The sequence below is a fragment of the Anomaloglossus baeobatrachus genome, chromosome 6, assembly GCF_048569485.1.
Source record: "Anomaloglossus baeobatrachus isolate aAnoBae1 chromosome 6, aAnoBae1.hap1, whole genome shotgun sequence".
Taxonomy (NCBI): domain Eukaryota; kingdom Metazoa; phylum Chordata; class Amphibia; order Anura; family Aromobatidae; genus Anomaloglossus; species Anomaloglossus baeobatrachus.
Window position 1 is genome coordinate 177,804,906 of NC_134358.1, and position 19,286 is coordinate 177,824,191.

The following is a 19,286-nucleotide window of genomic DNA, read 5'->3' on the forward strand; positions in this document are numbered from 1 at the left end:
TAAACACCTGATGAGTGGCCACCTAGAGGTCAAGAAAACGCAGGAGCGAATATTGCAAAGGTTCTATTGGCCCGGGGTCTTTGGGGAGGTAAAACGGTTCTGCGAAACCTGCCCGGAGTGTCAGCTTACCGCACCCCTGGCCCACTTTCGCAGTCCGTTGGTACCGTTACCCATTATAGAAGTCCCTTTTGAACGGATAGGGATGGATCTGGTGGGGCCCCTCGTAAAGTCCGCTCGAGGGCACCAACACATCCTAGTGATCGTTGACTATGCCACCCGGTATCCAGAGGCGATACCTCTCAGACATACTGCGGCGAAGCTTATAGCTCGGGAGTTGTTTGCTGTGTTCTGCCGGGTGGGGTTGCTCAAGGAGATCCTTACGGATCACGGGGACCCCATTCATGTCTAAAGTGACCAAAGAGCTATGCCGGCTACTCCAGATCAAGCAGTTGCGTACGTCTGTGTATCATCCTCAAACGGACGGTTTAGTGGAGCGATTCAATAAAACCCTGAAAACCATGCTCAAAAGGGTGATTTCCCTAAGACGGAAAAGACTGGGATATGATGCTTCCTTATTTGATGTTTGCCATTCGAGAGGTGCCACAGGCATCCACGGGGTTTTCGCCTTTTGAGTTGTTATACGGGCGACATCCCTGGGGATTGTTGGACCTGGCAAAGGAAACATGGGAGCAGGAGCCCACCCCCCATAAAAGTGTGATTGAACACATTTTAGGAATGCAGAACCGCATAAGCGCGGTCATGCCAATTGTGAAGGAGCATTTACAGGAGGCTCAGGCCGCGCAAAGTGGCCGCTACAATAGACAAGCCACCGTGCGGACCTTTAAACCCGGGGATCGGGTGTTGGTATTGATCCCCACGGCGGAGAGTAAATTCCTGGCTCAGTGGCAAGGCCCCTACGAGATAAAGGAAAGAATCGGGGTGGTCAACTATAAGGTATTGCAGCCCGGTAGGCGGAAACCTGAACAAATATACCATGTCAACCTGTTAAAACCTTGGCAGGAATGGGAAAGCCTGATGGTTGATTTTTCCCCATCTCCCTCCTCTTCGGGTCGTTCAAACCCGGCGAGGACGAACCGGAAGTAAGGATTGGAGAAGCCCTCACCAAGCAACAGAGGCGAGAGGCCAGACGGCTGGTTCAGCAGAACCCCGATGTCTTCTCCGAGCTGCCTGGTAGGACAAGTCTGATACGACATGACATTGTCACCGAGCCTCACCTAAAGGTACGCCTGAGCCATACCGGTTACCGGAGGCTCGAAGACAAGCCATATCAGAGGAAGTGAAGACAATGCTACGCCTGGGGGTCATCGAAAAATCCCGGAGTGAATGGGCTAGTCCCATTGTGCTAATACCAAAACCCGATGGCTCCTTAAGGTTCTGCAATGACTTTAGGAGATTGAACGAAATATCCAAGTTCGATCTCTACCCCATGCCCCGGGTGGATGAGCTGATTGATAGGTTGGGACAGGCGCGATATTTCACCACGCTCGACCTGACCAAGGGGTACTGGCAGGTGCCACTGACGGAGTCCGCCAAGGAGAAAACCGCTTTTGTTACGCCAGAGGGTCTCTTCCACTATGTTGTCTTGCCTTTTGCGTTACATGGCGCTCCGGCCACGTTCCAGAGTTTGATGGACTTGGTGCTGGAACCCCACCAGGTGTATGCATCAGCGTACCTTGATGACATCATTATTTACAGCTCTGAGTGGCAGACCCACTTGGAACAGGTACAAGCGGTGGTGAACGCGCTCCGAACAGCCGGATTGACAGCCAATCCCAAGAAATGTGCGTTGGGGCTCACAGAAGCCCGCTACTTGGGCTACGTAATAGGCCAAGGAGTGATTAAGCCCCAAATTAACAAAGTTGAGGCGATCCAGAAGTGGCCTAGACCCCTGACCATGAAGCAGGTTAGGGCCTTCCTGGGTATTGTGGGATACTACAGGAGGTTTGTAAAAAATTTTGCGGGACTATCGGCCCCCTTGACGGACCTTCTCAAAGGCAAGAAGTCCGTCATGGTGCGCTGGACTCCGCAGGCCGAGGACTCCTTCCGGGCCCTGAAGGGGGTCCTGTGCGGACAGCCCGTTCTTGTCAACCCTGATTTCCGGAAGGAGTTCGAAGTACAGACTGACGCCTCTGAGGTCGGCCTGGGGGCAGTGCTGTCTCAGGTGGTTCAGGGGGAGGAACACCCCGTCACCTTCTTAAGTAGGAAGCTCACCCCTCCCGAGCGGAATTATAGCGTAGTGGAGAAGGAGTGCCTGGCGATCAAGTGGGCCTTGGAGTCCATACGCTATTACCTGCTGGGAGGCCGTTTCGCTTGGTGACTGATCACTCTCCGCTGGTCTGGATGAGGTCCACCAAGGAGCGGAATGCCCGGGTTACCCGGTGGTTCCTTTCTCTGCAGAACTTCTGGTTTACGGTTGAACACCGGGCCGGTAGGTTGCAGGGCAACGCCGATGCCTTGTCCCGCAGCCCGTGTTTGATGGCGGGAGTTCAACCCCGCACGCTTGAACTGAGGGGGGGGGGTATGTGAGACTGTGACCGGAGTTGTCTATGACGGCCGGTACGTCTCGCCCCGGTTGTGCTCCCTCCATGTATAGAAAGCAACTCCAGTCCATGGTTAATGCTGTTTCCCTGCAGGCTGAAAGGAGGGTTAAAAGGAAACAGGAACATGGGCGTGGGTCCCCAGTGTGAGGGAGTGAACACAACTCCCTGAGTTTCTGCCAGAGAAAGACATGTGTGCTGTTTTGGACTTTTGGTTTGTGCAATAAACCGTGTGCTGTGACCATTGGTGCCTGGATCCCGTGTCTTCTGCCGCGCAGCCGACCACGCTACCTCACAGGACGGAAAGACTTGTACAACAGACCCTTCCCCATCTCTCACCATAGTTACCCAGTGCCCAGTCAGCGACATGTAATGCGCCTGTCCATGCTTACTGGTCCAAGTATCTGTGTTGAAATGCACCCTGTCACACACAGAATTTCTCAAGGAAGCGGTGATGTTGTGTGTGACATGGTGGTGTAGCACAGGCACGCCTTTTTTGGAGAAGAAGTGGCGACTGGGCATCTGCTCTTGGGGCACTGCGATGGGCATAAGGTGTCAAAAATCCTCTGTGTCCACCTGTTGGAAAGGCAGTATTTCTGTAGCCAACAGCTTGCAGATGCTGAAAGTCAACCTCTTAGGCATGTCATGTCCTTCTAAAATCATGTAAAAAACAGCAAGGGGACTCCAACCACAGTCTCCCCCTTTTCCAAAAATTGGGCCACACACACCACTTCACTGGCATCAGTTGTCCTACAGTTGCAAACTTAAAATGGTTATTTGCATGAAGCACATTCAAAAATCCACCAGCCTTTAGTCTCCCCAGGATGACACAGGGGTAAAAAAGTCCTCTCTGATGCCATGACTTCTTCATCTTGGTTCATTTTTTTTAAAAAAAGTAATTCCAACCATAGTCTCCCTCTTTTCCAAAAATTGGGCCACACATACCACTTCATTGGCATCAGTTGTCCCACAGTTGCAAACTTAAAATGGTTATTTGCATGAAGCACATTCAAAAATCCACCCGCCTTTAGGCTCCCCAGGATGACAGAGGAGTAGAAAAGTCCTCTCTGATCCATGACTTCTTCTTCTTGGATCATTTAAAACATAGCAAGGGGACTCCAACCAGAGTCTCCCTTTTTTCCAAAAGTTGGGCCCCAGACAACACTTAAGTGGCATCAATGTCCCACAGATGCAAACTTAAAATGTTGATTTGCATGAAGCCCATTCAAAATCCACCAGCCTTTAGTCTCCCCAGGATGACACAGGGGTACAAAAGTCCTCTCTGATCCATGACTTCTTCATCTTGGTTCATTTTTTTTTAAAAAAAAGGAACTCCAACCATAGTCTCCCTCTTTTCCAAAAATTGGGCCACACATACCACTTCACTGGCATCAGTTGTCCCACAGTTGCAAACTTAAAATGGTTATTTGCATGAAGCACATTCAAAAATCCACCAGCCTTTAGTCTCCCCAGGATGACACAGGGGTAAAAAAGTCCTCTCTGATCCATGACTTCTTCATCTTGGTTCATTTTTTTTTTTAAAAAAGGAACTCCAACCATAGTCTTCCTCTTTTCCAAAAATTGGGCAGTCTGTATTGTTCGTCTACCCACCAAGTACAACTAGAATCACTATAACTTGCCCAGTACACCATATCATATTTTGAACAAAAATATATATAGGAAAAAGCAGTGCAGTGGTTGGAATACATTGGCATTGTAACTAAGGTGGTCATGTATTTTCTGGAGTGGACGAATGTTATGAATCTACTTAAAGACTTCTCAAACCTTGGAAACTTGTGCCACAACCAGATAAAACAAAGTGTTATTATAGATTATAGCCTCACCATCTGTGGTGGTAGTCTATACCAACATTCAAAATATTAATTTACATTTTCTTTGTCATTTTATTTTATTTGAAGCACTGCTGTACTCCATCGCAGACATTTCAGGGCTTGGGCCTTCTGATGTGCATCATTAGTGGCTGGTTGTTAAAGGGGTGGTTCAACCATATTCATATTGGATACATCAATATTATGTTGAGAAACAAGGTTTCTCTCAAATACCTTGTGTTGCCAATAGTGCCTGTGAGCGGCGCTATTGCGGACCGCTGTTCCCATCGCCTGACCCCTGGGCTCCATGACCTCCTGACATCACTGCGGCCGGCCCCAGTCTCTGTGAGTCTCAGGGCTGTGGGTGATGTTTCACCGCTCAGCACAGCCCCGCGTCACAGCCCACCATCTTCCTGCTCTCTCCTCCTTCACTGCAGAGCACACAAGTAGGAGACACAGCAGGCTGTGATAAGCGGTGAAACTCCGACCACAGCCCAGTGACTCATGAAAACTGGGGCCGGGCCACGGTAATGTCAGGTGAACATGAAGTTGACGTGACATCACCAGATCCCCGAGGTCACAGAGCTGTTCACAGGCACTATTGGCAACACATGGTATTTGAGAGAAATCTTGTTTCTCAACATAATATCGATGTGGCCAATAATGAATATGGATGAACCACTTCTTTAAGGCTTTTTTTTTTAAAGTGAGAATAAAGCTAAGTTCGCATATGCATTTTTTTCACTTCTTATTTTTGCTGCATTAATACCAAAGCATCTTACTGGTCCAACAAAATGGACTTATATATACAGGGATTTATAGAAAACTTATTCCCACTCTGCTGTTTTTTATACAGTACTGACTTGCGGTGCATTTTTGAAATCTGCAACTTATCAATTTCTTTTGCAATAAATATGTGTTTTATTTGTAGATTTTCTTCATAGACTAGAATGAGTAAAATCAGGTGATCCGCACGACTTAATAAAGTTTTATGAAAGCTAAGTACCTTGAACTATCCAAATCAAATGATCTTTTAAATAAAACATGATATACCAAAAGGAGATCAAACTGAAGCTGAAAAAACATTCTAAAAGCTCATATTAAAAAATGGCTCTCAAAAACACAAGTAATCTAATTTACCTAATAGGTGCAGAAATGCAAAAGAAAATCTGCAACATCAAAACTCACCAGATACTTATTGTGGGAACATGGCCTTAGGCACAAGAACAAAACTATAGAACAAACGCATGCTGGAGCTTTTAATCCTATGCATTATATATTCCCTCTAAGCAATGATAACGGGTAAAATCTGAGCACTTCCAACTGAGAATATGCCAAGGCAATCATTTACATTCAATACAATGATTAATATAGTTGAAAGAATATTTTGTTTTCAAATTGGAAATTGATGTCTCCTAAACTCCGTGCCTAGCTCCTCTCAGCAGATTATGTCATTGCTTGTTTTTGGATACTTAAAAGGGAACCTGTCAGCTGATTACTTATGCCCTATCTATCGTCAACAAGAATCAGAGGCCGGCTTCATTAATGCTGTTATGTAGTTTACACGTGGCTTAAAAATGGTCTATGCACATGCACAGCAAGAGACCTGTCATGATTGACTCCTGGCTCAGCTGGAGCTGAGCCTTTTTTTTAGTTTCACTTCTGATGCAGGTCGAATTAGGGGTTAATCCTTTCTGTCTCGTTCTGGAGGTCAGGCTGCTTTATTAGGGCACTGTTTCTCTTGGACTTCGCCAGTGATATTTCTGGCTCTGCTGTGTTCTGCTCTTGAGTGACCTGTTGTCTGCCCTGCCCCCTCCTGACCTCCGTGTTCACCTGACCTGTTAACCTCCTCTGTTGTCTGTTTCCATCAGTGTCTCTCCCGCTGTCTCCCTGTTCGTTCCTTATCTGTTTACCTTAATTCTGTCTTGTCTTCCCACTCCCCCTCGCTTCTAGGCTCTGATTTCCCGGCTACTGACTATTTGCTTCCCTCTGACCACGTTTAGACTTTGCCCTTGTGTACTTACAAGACCTCATGTTGTGACACGGCTTTCTGACGATTCTACTGCCTTCTGGTGGGCTTGACTAGGATTACCTCTGCTAGGGAATTCCCTGCTCATACATTTCCTCCACTTTTACGCCCCCTAGTGGTTTACCAGCTAACTACCTTCTCAGATAGTTTCAGGAATCCTCTCAGTCCCACATTACTGCGCTGTACTGCTATTGTACATCTTAGAGTACAGCGTGACAAGACCTTTCAATCAAAGGGAGGTGGGTAGGAAGAAACCACTGGGAGCCTGTCTTTGGACAGTCCTCCTAGACTCCTCATACCAAGCTCCAATTTTGAAGTGTTTTTTTCTCATTGCATAGAGAAACATACATAACAGCAGTAATAGAGCTGCCTTCTCATACATGCTGTTAATGGTTTGGGCAGGATGAATCAGCTGAAATGTACCTTTTTTAGCTTTTTTAAGCTTCTCCTTACCTATCACACTAAAGTGACAGGGCTCTCCTTGCATGCTTATGTAGGCAGAGACCTGTCACTCCAGAGCAGTGGGAGGGGAGAAGCTCGCAGGGACCCTCCTGTGCGATTAGTCTTCTCTGCGGCTTGGTCCCTGACGGTTTATTACCCACCAGCTGCTTGTATAGGCAAAGACCTGTCACTCCAGGGTGGTGGGGTGGGGGAGAAGCCACCGGGGACCTTCTTGTCCAATTAGTCTTCCGTGCGGCTCGGTCCCCTGTGGCTTCTCCCTGCCCACTGCCCTGGAGTGAGAGATGTCTCCCTGAATGCTTGTATAGGCAGAGACCTTGCACTCCAGGGCAACGAGTGGGGAGAAGCCACCGGGGATCCTCTTGTCCAATTAGTCTTTCGTGTGGCTCGGTCCCCTGTGGCTTTTCCCTGCCCACTGCCCTGGAGTGACGGATCCCTCCCTGAATGATTGTATAGGCAGAGACCTGGCACTCCAGGGCAGCGAGGGGAAGGGGGGGGGGTTAGCCACCAAGGATCCTTCTGTCCGATTAGTCTTCCATGTGCTCGGTCCCTGGTGACAATTAAACTGTGTTTTTCTCACATATGACTCAGCATTTCAAAGTTAATCATATATGGCTGAAATGATGCATCCAGTGCCTTATACATGCTGCCTGTGGATCGGTACACATGTGTTTGCTGCCAGGTTTCTTTTAAGAATAATGATACTTAAAATACCATCTCTAATATGAATAAAAGGCCATAGTTCTCTCAGTCTATCATAATGCCATAGCACTACATATTGTGTTTGTATGTGATTAACATCCAGTTTTCATACTCTTAGGCGGGCTTTGCACACTGCGACATCGCAGGTGCGATGTCGGTGGGGTCAAATTGAAAATGACGCACTTCCGGCATCGCATGCGACATCGCAGTGTGTAAAGGCTGGATGATACGATTAACGAGCGCAAAAGCGTCGTTATCGTATCATCGGTGCAGCGTCGGCGTAATCCATGATTACGCTGACGCGACGGTCCGATGTTGTTCCTCGCTCCTGCGGCAGCACACATCACTGTGTGTGAAGTCGCAGGAGCGAGGAACATCTCCTACCGGCCTCACTGCGGCTTCCGTAGGATATGCGGAAGGAAAGAGATGGGCAGGATGTTTACATCCTGCTCATCTCCGCCCCTCCTCTCCGATTGGCCGCCTGCCGTGTGACGTCACAGTGACGCCGCACGACCCGCCCCCTTAACAAGGAGGCGGGCCGCCGGCCACAGGGACGTCGCACGGCAGGTGAGTGTGTGTGTGAAGCTGGCGTAGCGATAACTTTCGCTACGCCAGCTATCACCACATATCGCTGCTGCGACGGGGGCGGGCACTATCGCACTCGGCATCGCAGCATCGGGCTGCGATGTCGCAGTGTGCAAAGCCCGCCTAAGTTAGAAAGTGGCATAGCCAGCAAATGTGTCTTTTCTTTGAATTTTTATAAATATGTCCCCTTTTTTAATACATTGCCAGCTGGATGTCTAAAAAAACAGGGCAAACATAATAACAGCAAAGCAATCAATCAGCTATTCTTTCCTACAGCAACATCTGTTTCAGGGAACAGAAGAATGAATATTCAATGTACAGATATGGAAAATGTAAAAAATGAATGTTTTATTTTTTTTGTCTTTCTTGTCAGGGCGTAAATGGAAGAGATGCTCCTTTAAAAGAGATAACAGTGAATAATGATCGGCGATTTGTGGCCATATTTAATGTGGTGAACACAACAAAGAGAGATGCTGGCAATTATCGTTGTATGATTCGTACTGAAGGAGGAGTTGGAGTTTCGAACTATGCTGAATTGGTTGTTAAAGGTACTCTACAATGTAATATGTGTTTATAGTTAGCGCTTTGTATTTGTGTCAAGGTTATCCTGCCTGCTCTCTGAAACGTTTACCTTGGAGAAGATTTGAATAGAGTGCATGAATTTCCCCTTATGTGAACATTAAAGTGTTTTTTTGGCAGGCATTTTCTAGAAACACATTTTTATTAGATGCCTGCACATCGATACTCTTCTGCCATGACAAATATATGTATGTATATATATATATATATATATACAGTATATATATATATATATATATATATATATATATACTAGCTGTAGTACCCGGGCGTTTCCCGGGATACTAACTGTCTCTCTGTCTCTCTCCCAGTCTCTGATGTCTGCCTCTATGTCTCTGTCTGTCTGTATCAGTCTCTCTATCTGTCTCTGTATCAGTCTCTCTGTCTCTATATCAGTATCTGTCTGTCTCTCTCTATCTCTGTGTCTGTCTGTCTCTCTCTATCTCTGTGTGTGTCTGTGTCTATTTGTCTCTCTCTATCTGTCTGTTAGTCTCTTTCCCTGTCTGTCTCGTTCCAGGTCTGTCTCATTCCAGGTCTGTCTCGCTCCAGGTCTGTCTCATTTCAGGTCTGTCTCATTCCAGGTCTGTCTCATTCCAGGTCTGTCTTTCCCCATCTCTCTTCCCCGTCTGTCTCTTTCCCCATCTGTCTCGTTCCAGGTCTGTCTCATTCCAGGTCTGTCTCTTTCCCTGTCTGTCTTTCCCCATCTCTCTTTCCCATCTGTCTCTTTCCCCGTCTGTCTCGTTCCAGGTCTGTCTCATTCCAGGTCTGTCTCGTTCCAGGTCTGTCTCGTTCCCCGTCTGCCTCTTTCCCAGTGTGTCTCTTTCCCCATCTGTCTCTTTCCCCGTCTGTCTCATTCTTGGTCTGTCTCTTTCCCCATCTGTCTCTTTCCCCGTCTGTCAATTTCCCCTTCTGTTTCTTTCTCCATCTGTCTCTGTCTCTTTCCCTGTCTCTCTACTTGGCTCTGTCGCTTTCCCTGTCTCGTTACTTGTCTCTCTCTTTCCCTGTCTCTTTACTTGTCGCTGTCTCTTTACTTGTCTCTGTTTCTTTCCCTGTCTCTTTCTTTGTCTCTGTCTCATTCCCTGGCTGTCTCTGTCTGTCTGTCTATCTCTTTCCCTGTTTGCCTGTCTCTTTCCCTGTCTGTCTGTGTCTGTCTGCCTCTGTCTGTCTCTCATTCTCAGTCTCTTTCCCTGTCTGTCTCTTTCGGTCTCTCTCTATCCGACTCCCCACCGACATCATATTACCTCACACATAAGCTTCTTATACTAACAATTTATTTTGTTCCACGCAGGTTTTTTGGAGAGTAATTGTAAAGCACGGGGTTAAATTTTCCCATCAAAACCTAGTCTATGACGTTCCCTGGGTCACATGGGGTGTCTGTGCAAAATTTCGTAATTGTAAACGCGACTGTGCGAATTGCTTTAGCGGACATACATAGACACACACACACACGCACACACATACATACACTCAGCTTTTTATATATATATATATATATATATATACTAGCTGTACTACCCGTCTTCGCCTGGGTTAATAACTGCTGTTAACAAAATAGAATGTATTAACAAAAATGTATTCTGCACACAAAAACCACAAAACAAATAGATATAAATGTAATTATTAAAAGGCAAAAACTAAGCTAATAGAAGCATTTCACAGCATATATTTCAACACCACAGATATTCCACACAGATTTAACTAAATTGGCCAAGTAATGTGCTCCGTCCAGGTCTGCTTCTTTCCAGGTCTGCCTCTTTCCCCGTCTGTCTCTTTCCCCGTCTGTCTCTGTCTGTCTCTTTCCCCGTCTGTCTCCTTCCCCGTCTGTCTCTTTCTCCGTCTGTTTCTTTCCCCGTCTGCCTGTCTCTGTCTGTCTCTTTCTTTGTCTGTCTCTATCTCTCTGTTTCTTTCCCCATCTGTCTCTTTCCAGGTCTATCTCTTTCCCAGGTCTGTCTCTTTTCCCGTCTGTCTCCCCGTCTCTTTGTCTGTGTCTTTTCCTGTCTGTCTCTTTACCTGTCTGCCTGTCTCTGTCTGTCTCTTTCCTTGTCTGTCTCTATTTCTCTGTCTCTTTCCCTGTCTGTCTCTATCAAGGTCTGTGTCTTTCCCCATCTATCTTTGTCTGTCTCTCTGGCTGTCTCCTCCTTCCCTGTCTGCCTGTCTCTGTCCCTGTCTGCATGTCTGTCTCTCTCTTTCCCCATCTGTCTCTTTCCCCATCTGTCTCTTTCTGTCTCTTTCACTGTTTGTCTGTCTGTCTCTTTTCCTGTCTGTCTCTCTCTCTCTGTCTCTCTCTGTCTGTCTCTCTCTGTCTCCCTCTATCCTTCTCCCCACCAACATCTTATTACTTCACATATACGTTTCTTATACTATGAATGTCCTTTGTTCCTATAGCAACCAATCACAGCTCCTACTAATAACCTGTAGTTCCAGGCTCCATTTATTTTAATGGAGGCATGTTTTTTGGAGAGTAACTGTAAAGCACGGGGTTAAATTTTCCTGTCAAAACATAGTCTACGAAGTTCCCTGGGTCACATGTGGTGTTTGTGCAAAATTTTGTGATTGTAAATGCGACGGTGCGGATACACTTTTCGTTTCACTTTTTCCCCATTATGTAGATAGGGGCAAAATTGATTGGTAAATTGGAACGCGCGGGGTTAAAATTTCGTCTCACAACATAGACTATGACGCTCTTGGGGTTCCAGACGTGTGAGTGTGCAAAATTTTGTGGCTGCAGCTGCGACGGTGCAGATGCCAATCCCGGACACACACACACACACACACACACACACACACACACACACACACACTCATTCAGCTTTATAGGTTATATATATATATGTGTGTGTATGCCAGTGTAAGAAAAGTGAACAATTGCAATTTCAGTGACGTATCACTTACTGGGTTGGTTCTTTTGCTATTTCAATACGCTTAGTGTGTCATTAACAGGAAAAAAGACATTGTTTGCTCACAGCAGGAAAAACAGAATAATAATCTTGTAGTTATGATACCTTTTTATGGCTAACAAAAATAAAGTAAATGATGTTACAAATCAAGCTTTGCAGACTTCTCCGGTCTCTTCATCAGGCATAGTATAACAAAGTATACATACACAAAATGAGCAGGGGCCTGACATAATAAATGGACATTTAAATAAACAAACAAGCTGAGCTGGTTTATTATAATGTCCATTGATTATGCCAGGCCTATGCTCTATTTGTGTATATATACTTTGTTATACTATACCTGATGAAGAAGCCAGTAGTCTTGAATGCTTGCTTTGTAACATGTTATTTTATTTTTGTTAGCCATTAAGATGTATCAGAACTACGAGATTTTTATTTTTTTCTCCCCAGAGAGCAAACAATCTTTTTCCACTAGCTAACAGGGTACCAAACCTTGTTGTCTTTAATCAGCAGGAGATTATCACTAGAAGAAAACTGGCCTCATGCCTCCTAGTCCAACCCTGCCCCCAACACTGATTAGCAGCTTTCTGTCACTATACACTGCACAGTAAGCTATGGTGTGGTTGGGGTTATACACAGCTCTGCTCAATCTGCAGCAGAGAAAACTGTGACTATCATAACTGCTGCACCCAGTAAACTTTGTCACTGCTTCATGCTGATGTCAAATTACATAGCAAAAAAACCTGCTGACAGATTGCCTTTAAGGTTAAGGTTTTATTTATATAATCAAAATAATTACTATAATGTCATATCCATTACAGGTCAAGAGCAAAAACCCAGTGAGAATTCGAATAGATTAACTTTTTAGGAAAGTACAAGGAATATATAATACTTCTTTAAAGGGGTTGTCCACACTTCGGACAACCCCTTCTCCACCCCATCAAAACAATAACACCTATACTCGACTCTTGTGTTGTCACCATTCCAGCGGTGTTAACACTGCCTCTCCTGAGAATAACAAGGTCAAATGATTCCTTCAGCCAATCAGGTTCACTCTGCCCTCCTTCGCATGTAATTGACATCTAGAGCAAGCAAGCGAGCGTTACGGCTGCTCGCTCACTTCCCTCGAATATCTTGTTTTGTCCGAAGGAGGGAAGAGCAAATCCAGTGCTGATTGGCCTCGTTGTTATGTTACACAATGCCTGGGAGAGGCAGTGCCGACACTGCTGGAACGGCGCTGGCACCAAAAGTGAGCTATTTTGCTGGGGGGAACCTAAGGTTGGAGAAGGGGTTGTCCAAGTAGTTCACAACCCCTTAAACATGATGCCATATAACTACCAAAGAGACCAGGGCAACCAGTAATATCGCCATGCAGTGGAGACATACATGCTCTACCATGGGGATCTGCAGAGTATAGTCATGGAACAGTTGAAACCAGATGTTTACATACACTATCTAAAAAGACACATCTGCATGTTTTTCTCACTATCTGACATTAAATCAGAATAAACCTTTCCCGTTTTAGGTCAATTGAGATTAATAAAATTATTTGTATTTGCCAAATGCCAGAATAATAAGAGAGAGGATGTTTTAAGGCCATGTCTTCTGATAACAAAGTACTGCACATCTGCCTCACATTCAAATCAATAGGAGGCGGATGTGCAGTGCCCGGAACCGGCCACTATCAGTTGACGGAGCAGCTCCAGAACTGAGCATTTCCAGCAGCCTGCTGCCTCCACTGGCACTGAGTTCAGCTCTTCAGCCAGGGTGCGGGGTGTTGGACCCCGACCGATCAGACATTGATAACCTCTCTTAAGGATAGGCTAGTAATGTACAAGTAGTGGATAATATCTTTAATTATAATAACTGATAAAATATTAAATTTGACTATAAATTATTAAGGGGTCATAGGGGTTGTCCCTTCTCAATCAGCATTTTTTCCCTGTAAAAATAACAACATGCGGTGTTGGCACATTCTCTCCCAGGGTTCATAGGATGGTGTAACGTCACATGAGCTCTGTGCCCACTCAGCGCCAGCTTCTCTCTCCTTGCCTTTAGGCAAATGGAACAGCAAAAGGAAGTCAGGGCTTGGCGCTCACTTTCTCTTGCTTAATGTATCAACATCACATGAGCCCAAGGAATGTGAGTGCAGACACCGCTGGAACAGCGCCGGCATCGGAGGTGAGTATAAAGGGCACCTTACATGCTGCGATATCGCTATCGATATCGCTAGCGAGCGTACCCACCCCCGTCGGTTGTGCGTCACGGGCAAATTGCTGCCCGTGGCGCACAGCATCGCTTACACCCGTCACATGGACTTACCTTCCCTGCGACGTCGCTGTGGCCGGCAAACCGCCTCCTTTCTAAGGGAGCAGTTCGTGCGGCATAGCGACGTCACACGGCAGCCGTCCAATAGAAGCGGAGGGGCGGAGATCAGCGGGCGGGATATCCCGCCCATCTGCTTCCTTCCTCATTGCCGTTGGACGCAGGTAAGGAGATGTTCGTCGTTCCTGCGGTGTCACACATAGTGATGTGTGATGCCGCAGGAACGACGAACAACTAGAGGTATGCACCACCAACGATATTATGAAAAGGAGCGACGTGTCAACGATCAACGATTTTTTACTTTTTTGCGATCGTTGATCGTCGCTCCTAGCTGTCACATACTGCGATGTCGCTAACGACGCTGGATGTGCGTCACAAACACCGTGACCCCGACGATATATCGTTAGCGATGTCGCAGCGTGTAAAGCACCCTTTAGTGTTGTTATTTTAACAGGGGTCCGAGTAGTGGACAACCCCCTAAGAGTTTCTGGAAATGTATTTTTAAGGGAACTTGTAACTTTAATAATAAAACCTTTAAATTAGCATAGAGTTAAGGCCACTTTACATGCTACGATTTATCTGACAATCTCATTAGCGATGTGACACGCCCAGATTGTAGTTACGATTTGCCGAGATCGCACATAGGTCTTTTATTAGCGGTCACACATAACAATCTCACAAGCGACGCAAAATCGTTCTGCAATATATTGTTCGCCCATGGCGGTCGTTTGGATGTTGTTCGTCGTTTGCAGGGTGTGAAACGTACCAATATGTCTGCTGCATTCCAAACAATGAACAATATTTTGAAAGTGAACGACGTGTCAACAATCAACGATTTTCAACCTTTCGTCGCTAACGATGACGGAAGTGCGTCACGGAATTCGTGACCCCGACGACATATTGTCAGATAAATTGTAGCGTGTAACGCCGCCTTTAATAGTCCATTTATACTAACTAAACAGGAACTCACAGTGGACTAAAATGTATCACCTCCTGGATTGATGGAGTCATTTGACATTTTACATGACAGCTCTTATTCATTCAGGAACGCTGAAAAAAAAAGATTATTCAACTTCCATTTCTTATGAATATGACTCCACAGAAGCGGGAAATGCTGTTTTTTCACTCTGTGGGCTCTCTGACTGCCTTTGCACAGTGAATGCAGATCTACTCATTTGCTCTATTAAAGCCCTGTCACACACAGAGATGAATCTGCGGCAGATCTGTGGTTGCAGTGAAATTGTGGACAATCAGTGCCAGGTTTGTGGCTGTGTACAAATGGAACAATATGTCCATGATTTCACTGCAACCACAGATCTGCCAAAGATTTATCTCTGTGTGTGACGGGGCCTTTAGGGCATAAAACTGTTGCTCTTATCTGTAGAGGTTCTGACAAAATGACAGGTCTTTGGATTCCCATAGAATTCTTGTTAATATCTAGTTGCTCTATAGACAGCTGATGTCTAGCGGACTAGATAGAAAGAGAATATCTGATCTCATTCAATGAGAAAACTACAGGTGAAAAACAAATGAATTATCCAGAGCTGTTTATTTTCTTCCTTTTATTCACTAAAAAAAACTAATTAAAAAAGAAGAATTAAGACTCCATTAAAAATATTTACAACACTATTACTTTCCAATAAACCTTACAGTATCAGTGCTGGGAGAAAAAAAATGTATTCTTTTTTTTTTTTTTCTTGCGGATTGTGGAAAGGTTATTAGGAAATTTTATTACTGACTTTGCATATAAACCAGTCCAAGATGAGAAATAAATCTGGACTACATTGTGGAAGGTCAGGGTGTGCGGCTAATTTAGAAAAGCTCATCCGGAGATTCAGTCACTGAGCAAATAACGTCCTCAGGGTGCTCTGCACTGTAGTCCACAGCTTGTTACATGCCTATGTGCAGAACATCACAAAACAGAGCCCTCACCTCACATTTTTGTATTTTGTCTTAAATTTTATCTTTGATGAAACAACACTGAAGATATGACACTTTGATACAATGTACAGTAGTCAGTGTACAGCTTGTATAACAGTGTAAGTCTTGTGTGCCCTCTGAATAACTCAACATGCAGCAATTAATATCTAAACCACAGGCAACAAAAGTGAGTACATCCCTAAGTGCAAATGTGTATGAAGCAATTCAAGAAGGCTAAAATATAATTTTTAATCCTAATACATTAAAAACCACTATTAGGTGATAGGTAACCAAAAGCTCCTTGGTATTCTGACAGCTCAGAAAATACCATATGCTGTATAAATGGTAGCCAAGGAGCCTAAAGATATAACAAAATAAACAAAAAAAAACCACAACAAACACAAATAATAATTGAGTAGATTATTTCACTCAAAGGGACAGTGGTCCATATAGTGAGTACAAAAAAAAAATCAAAAAAACTCAATATAGCAAATAAAGATATTGTATACTGGTCCTCAGTGGAGGAACTGGCAGTATCAGTATATATGCATCAGATGAGAATAGCATGAAACAATCTCACCCATATCAAGTAGTTTGGGGTACATCAGGGTTTCCTCTGTGTGGGTTCTTCCATATTCATGTTGTTTTATATCTTTAGGCTCCTTGGCTACCATTTATACAGCAAATGGTATTTTCTGAGCTGTCAGAATACCAAGGAGCTTTTGGTTACCTATCACCTAATAGTGGTTTTTAATGTATTAAGATTAAAAGTTATATTGTAGCCTTCTTGAATTGCTTCATACACTACTTATCAAGTGGCTTTCCTCTAACGAGGACTGCTATTTAATTACCTAAGTAAAAATGACCAAATTGTGCCCAAAGTGACAATATTTTGTGTGACCACCATTATTTTCAAGCACTGTCTTAACTCTCTTGGGCATAGAGTTCACTAGAGCTTCACAGGAGCCACTGGAATCCTCTTCCGTCATCCATGAGGATTGGTGGATGTTGGAGAACTTGTGCTCCTCCACCTTCCGTTTGAGGATGTTCCACAGATGCTCAGTAGGGTTTAGGTTTGGAAACATGCTTGGCCAGTCCAGCACCTTTACCCTAAGTTTCTTTAGCAAGGCAGTGGTCATCTTGGAGGTGTGTTTAGGGTCATTATCATGTTGGAATACTGTCCTGCTGTCCAGTTTACAAATGGAGGGGATCGGGGGGCGTGGCCTGGACCTCATGTAGAGAGGAAGCAGCGTGGGTGAGCTCCTGCCTGGATCCTGAATCATCCTGCACACCGGCCTTGCTGACAGGCACTACCGACCCTGGAGGGCTGCAACACAACTTATAACACCCAGGGAAGCGAGCACAGCCGGGATATGCCGACCCGCAGCAGCAATAAAAGGGACAGAGACGCGCAGGAGCGTGCCTCTGAAGAATCCAATATGGCGCCGCCGGCATCCACACCATCCCGAGCTGGAGCAGTGGGAGTAGCAAGCAGGTTGGAGCGGTTTGCCAGAGTGGCCCCTGGCACAGAGCCTACCTGCAACGAGGCACCCGATGGCAGCGCTGAACGGGCCCTGGAGCAGGGAGAAAACATACCCGACAGTGAGACTGTGAGTACCCTGGGCCTTGCATGTTCAGCAGCACAAGGTATGCAGACACACAGGCCTGTGCTGGCAGAGGGAGGAGGGGGAGATGTGGAGCAAACAACACCTGTTTTCACTGAGGCCATACTGAGAGACATTCTGGCAGCAATTAACTCTTGCAATACCACATTGGCCACTCTAAGCAGCCAGATGGGAACTGTCACCTCAGATATGGCCTGTATTAAACGTGAGCTGCAAGGGGTGACTGTCAGAATGGGGGAGTTGGAGGAAAGAGTGAGTACAACAGAGGATAAATTACCACCAATGTCACGAGAGCTGGGAAAGGCCACGCAAAATATCTCCACACTGCTAAACAAGGTGGATGATTTGGAAAATCGCTCCCGCAGAAGTAATTTGCGACTGGTGGGGGTCCCAGAGAGGATGGAGGGCAATGACCCACTGAATTTCTTTGAAAAATGGCTTAAAGACACCATGGGAAAAGACATACTATCCTCTTTCTTCACCATTGAAAGGGCGCACAGGGTCCCTGCGCGTGCCCCACAGCCGGGAGCACCCCCACGTCCTATTCTGATTAAACTACTGCACTATAAAGATAGGGACACTATCCTGCGCAGAGCCAGAGATATCAAAGAACTTGCAATTGATGGGAGGAAGATATCAATATTTCCTGATTTCTCCATGGAAGTGCAACGTAAAAGAGCGCAATTTATTGAGATCAAAAAACGACTGCGCAACCTGCAAGTGCCATACTCCATGATGTACCCTGCTAGGCTGCGGATTGCTGCGAACGGAGAGACTCATTTTTTTGATACGGCTGGGGCGGCATTGTCTTGGCTGGATATCAATGAGAGATCCCTGAGGAGGAAGAATACCTGAGATTTCCCTTTCTGCCGCCAGGCGTTGTTTTTGTTTGGGACGCTATGCTGGTGAGCTCATTACAGTTAAATTCATCTAGGATCCAGGTTGGGAGATGGCCGGTTCATTGTGGACACCCGCTGCACTAGCGAGTTGTGGACCCCCTCCCTGCATGGACTTGGGGCGTGTTTTTAGCCCTGATTCTCTCTATTTGGGAGAAATGTGTAAGATACACTTGATTTTGAGGGCAGGGGCACTGCGCACTGGTGTGCGGAGCCCTATCTCTCTCCTTGTTTTTCTTGTTTATTGTTGTATGATGCAATCTGTTTGGGAAGTGTGGTGTGCCTCAGTCGTGTCGCTCAACCTAATGTTTTTGAGAATTGGTGGAGAACGCCTCTCTCCTCCAGGTATGAAGTATCCGTCCGGATCATATCTTAGTCTACGCTTATGGCGACATCTTTAAATATTGTAGCGTGGAATGTTAGAGGGCTCGGAGATGCGAACAAAAGATGTGCTATATTTACTCACCTACAGAAACTTTTACCGGCTATTTTATGTCTCTCCGAGACCCACATGGTCAGGGATAATGTTCATTGGCTGAGGAAGGGATGGATCGCGCATGAATATCATTCCACATACTCGACCCATGCACGGGGTGTGAGTGTGTTGGTGCACAAATCCATCCCGTTCTCATGTACCAAATCAGTGATTGACCCGGGGGGCAGATTTGTATGTTTGCTTTGCACGCTGTATGGTATACAATTTATTCTGGTTGCGATATATATCCCTCCACCATATTCAGTCGAACCGGTAAAAAGGATATTGTCTATTTTAGATTCCCTTCCATCTGTGCCGACACTTTTGATAGGGGATTTTAATAATTACTTACATCCCTATCTAGATAAGTTACACTCGGGAAACATATCGGAGAACGCCGCCCCGAC

The 19,286-nt window shown here is 45.6% G+C and overlaps 1 protein-coding gene across 7 annotated transcripts in view; it reads left to right on the forward strand.

Annotated features, from left to right (window-relative positions):
* PTPRM (protein tyrosine phosphatase receptor type M) overlaps nt 1-19,286 on the forward strand; it is a 993,494-nt gene that overhangs the window by 365,540 nt on the left and 608,668 nt on the right. For all 7 annotated transcript variants that reach the window (XM_075314524.1, XM_075314525.1, XM_075314526.1 and 4 more), the window contains exon 6: nt 8,536-8,710. In XM_075314524.1, coding sequence (XP_075170639.1) covers nt 8,536-8,710 — 175 coding nt within the window. The remainder of the gene's footprint in view (nt 1-8,535; nt 8,711-19,286) is intronic.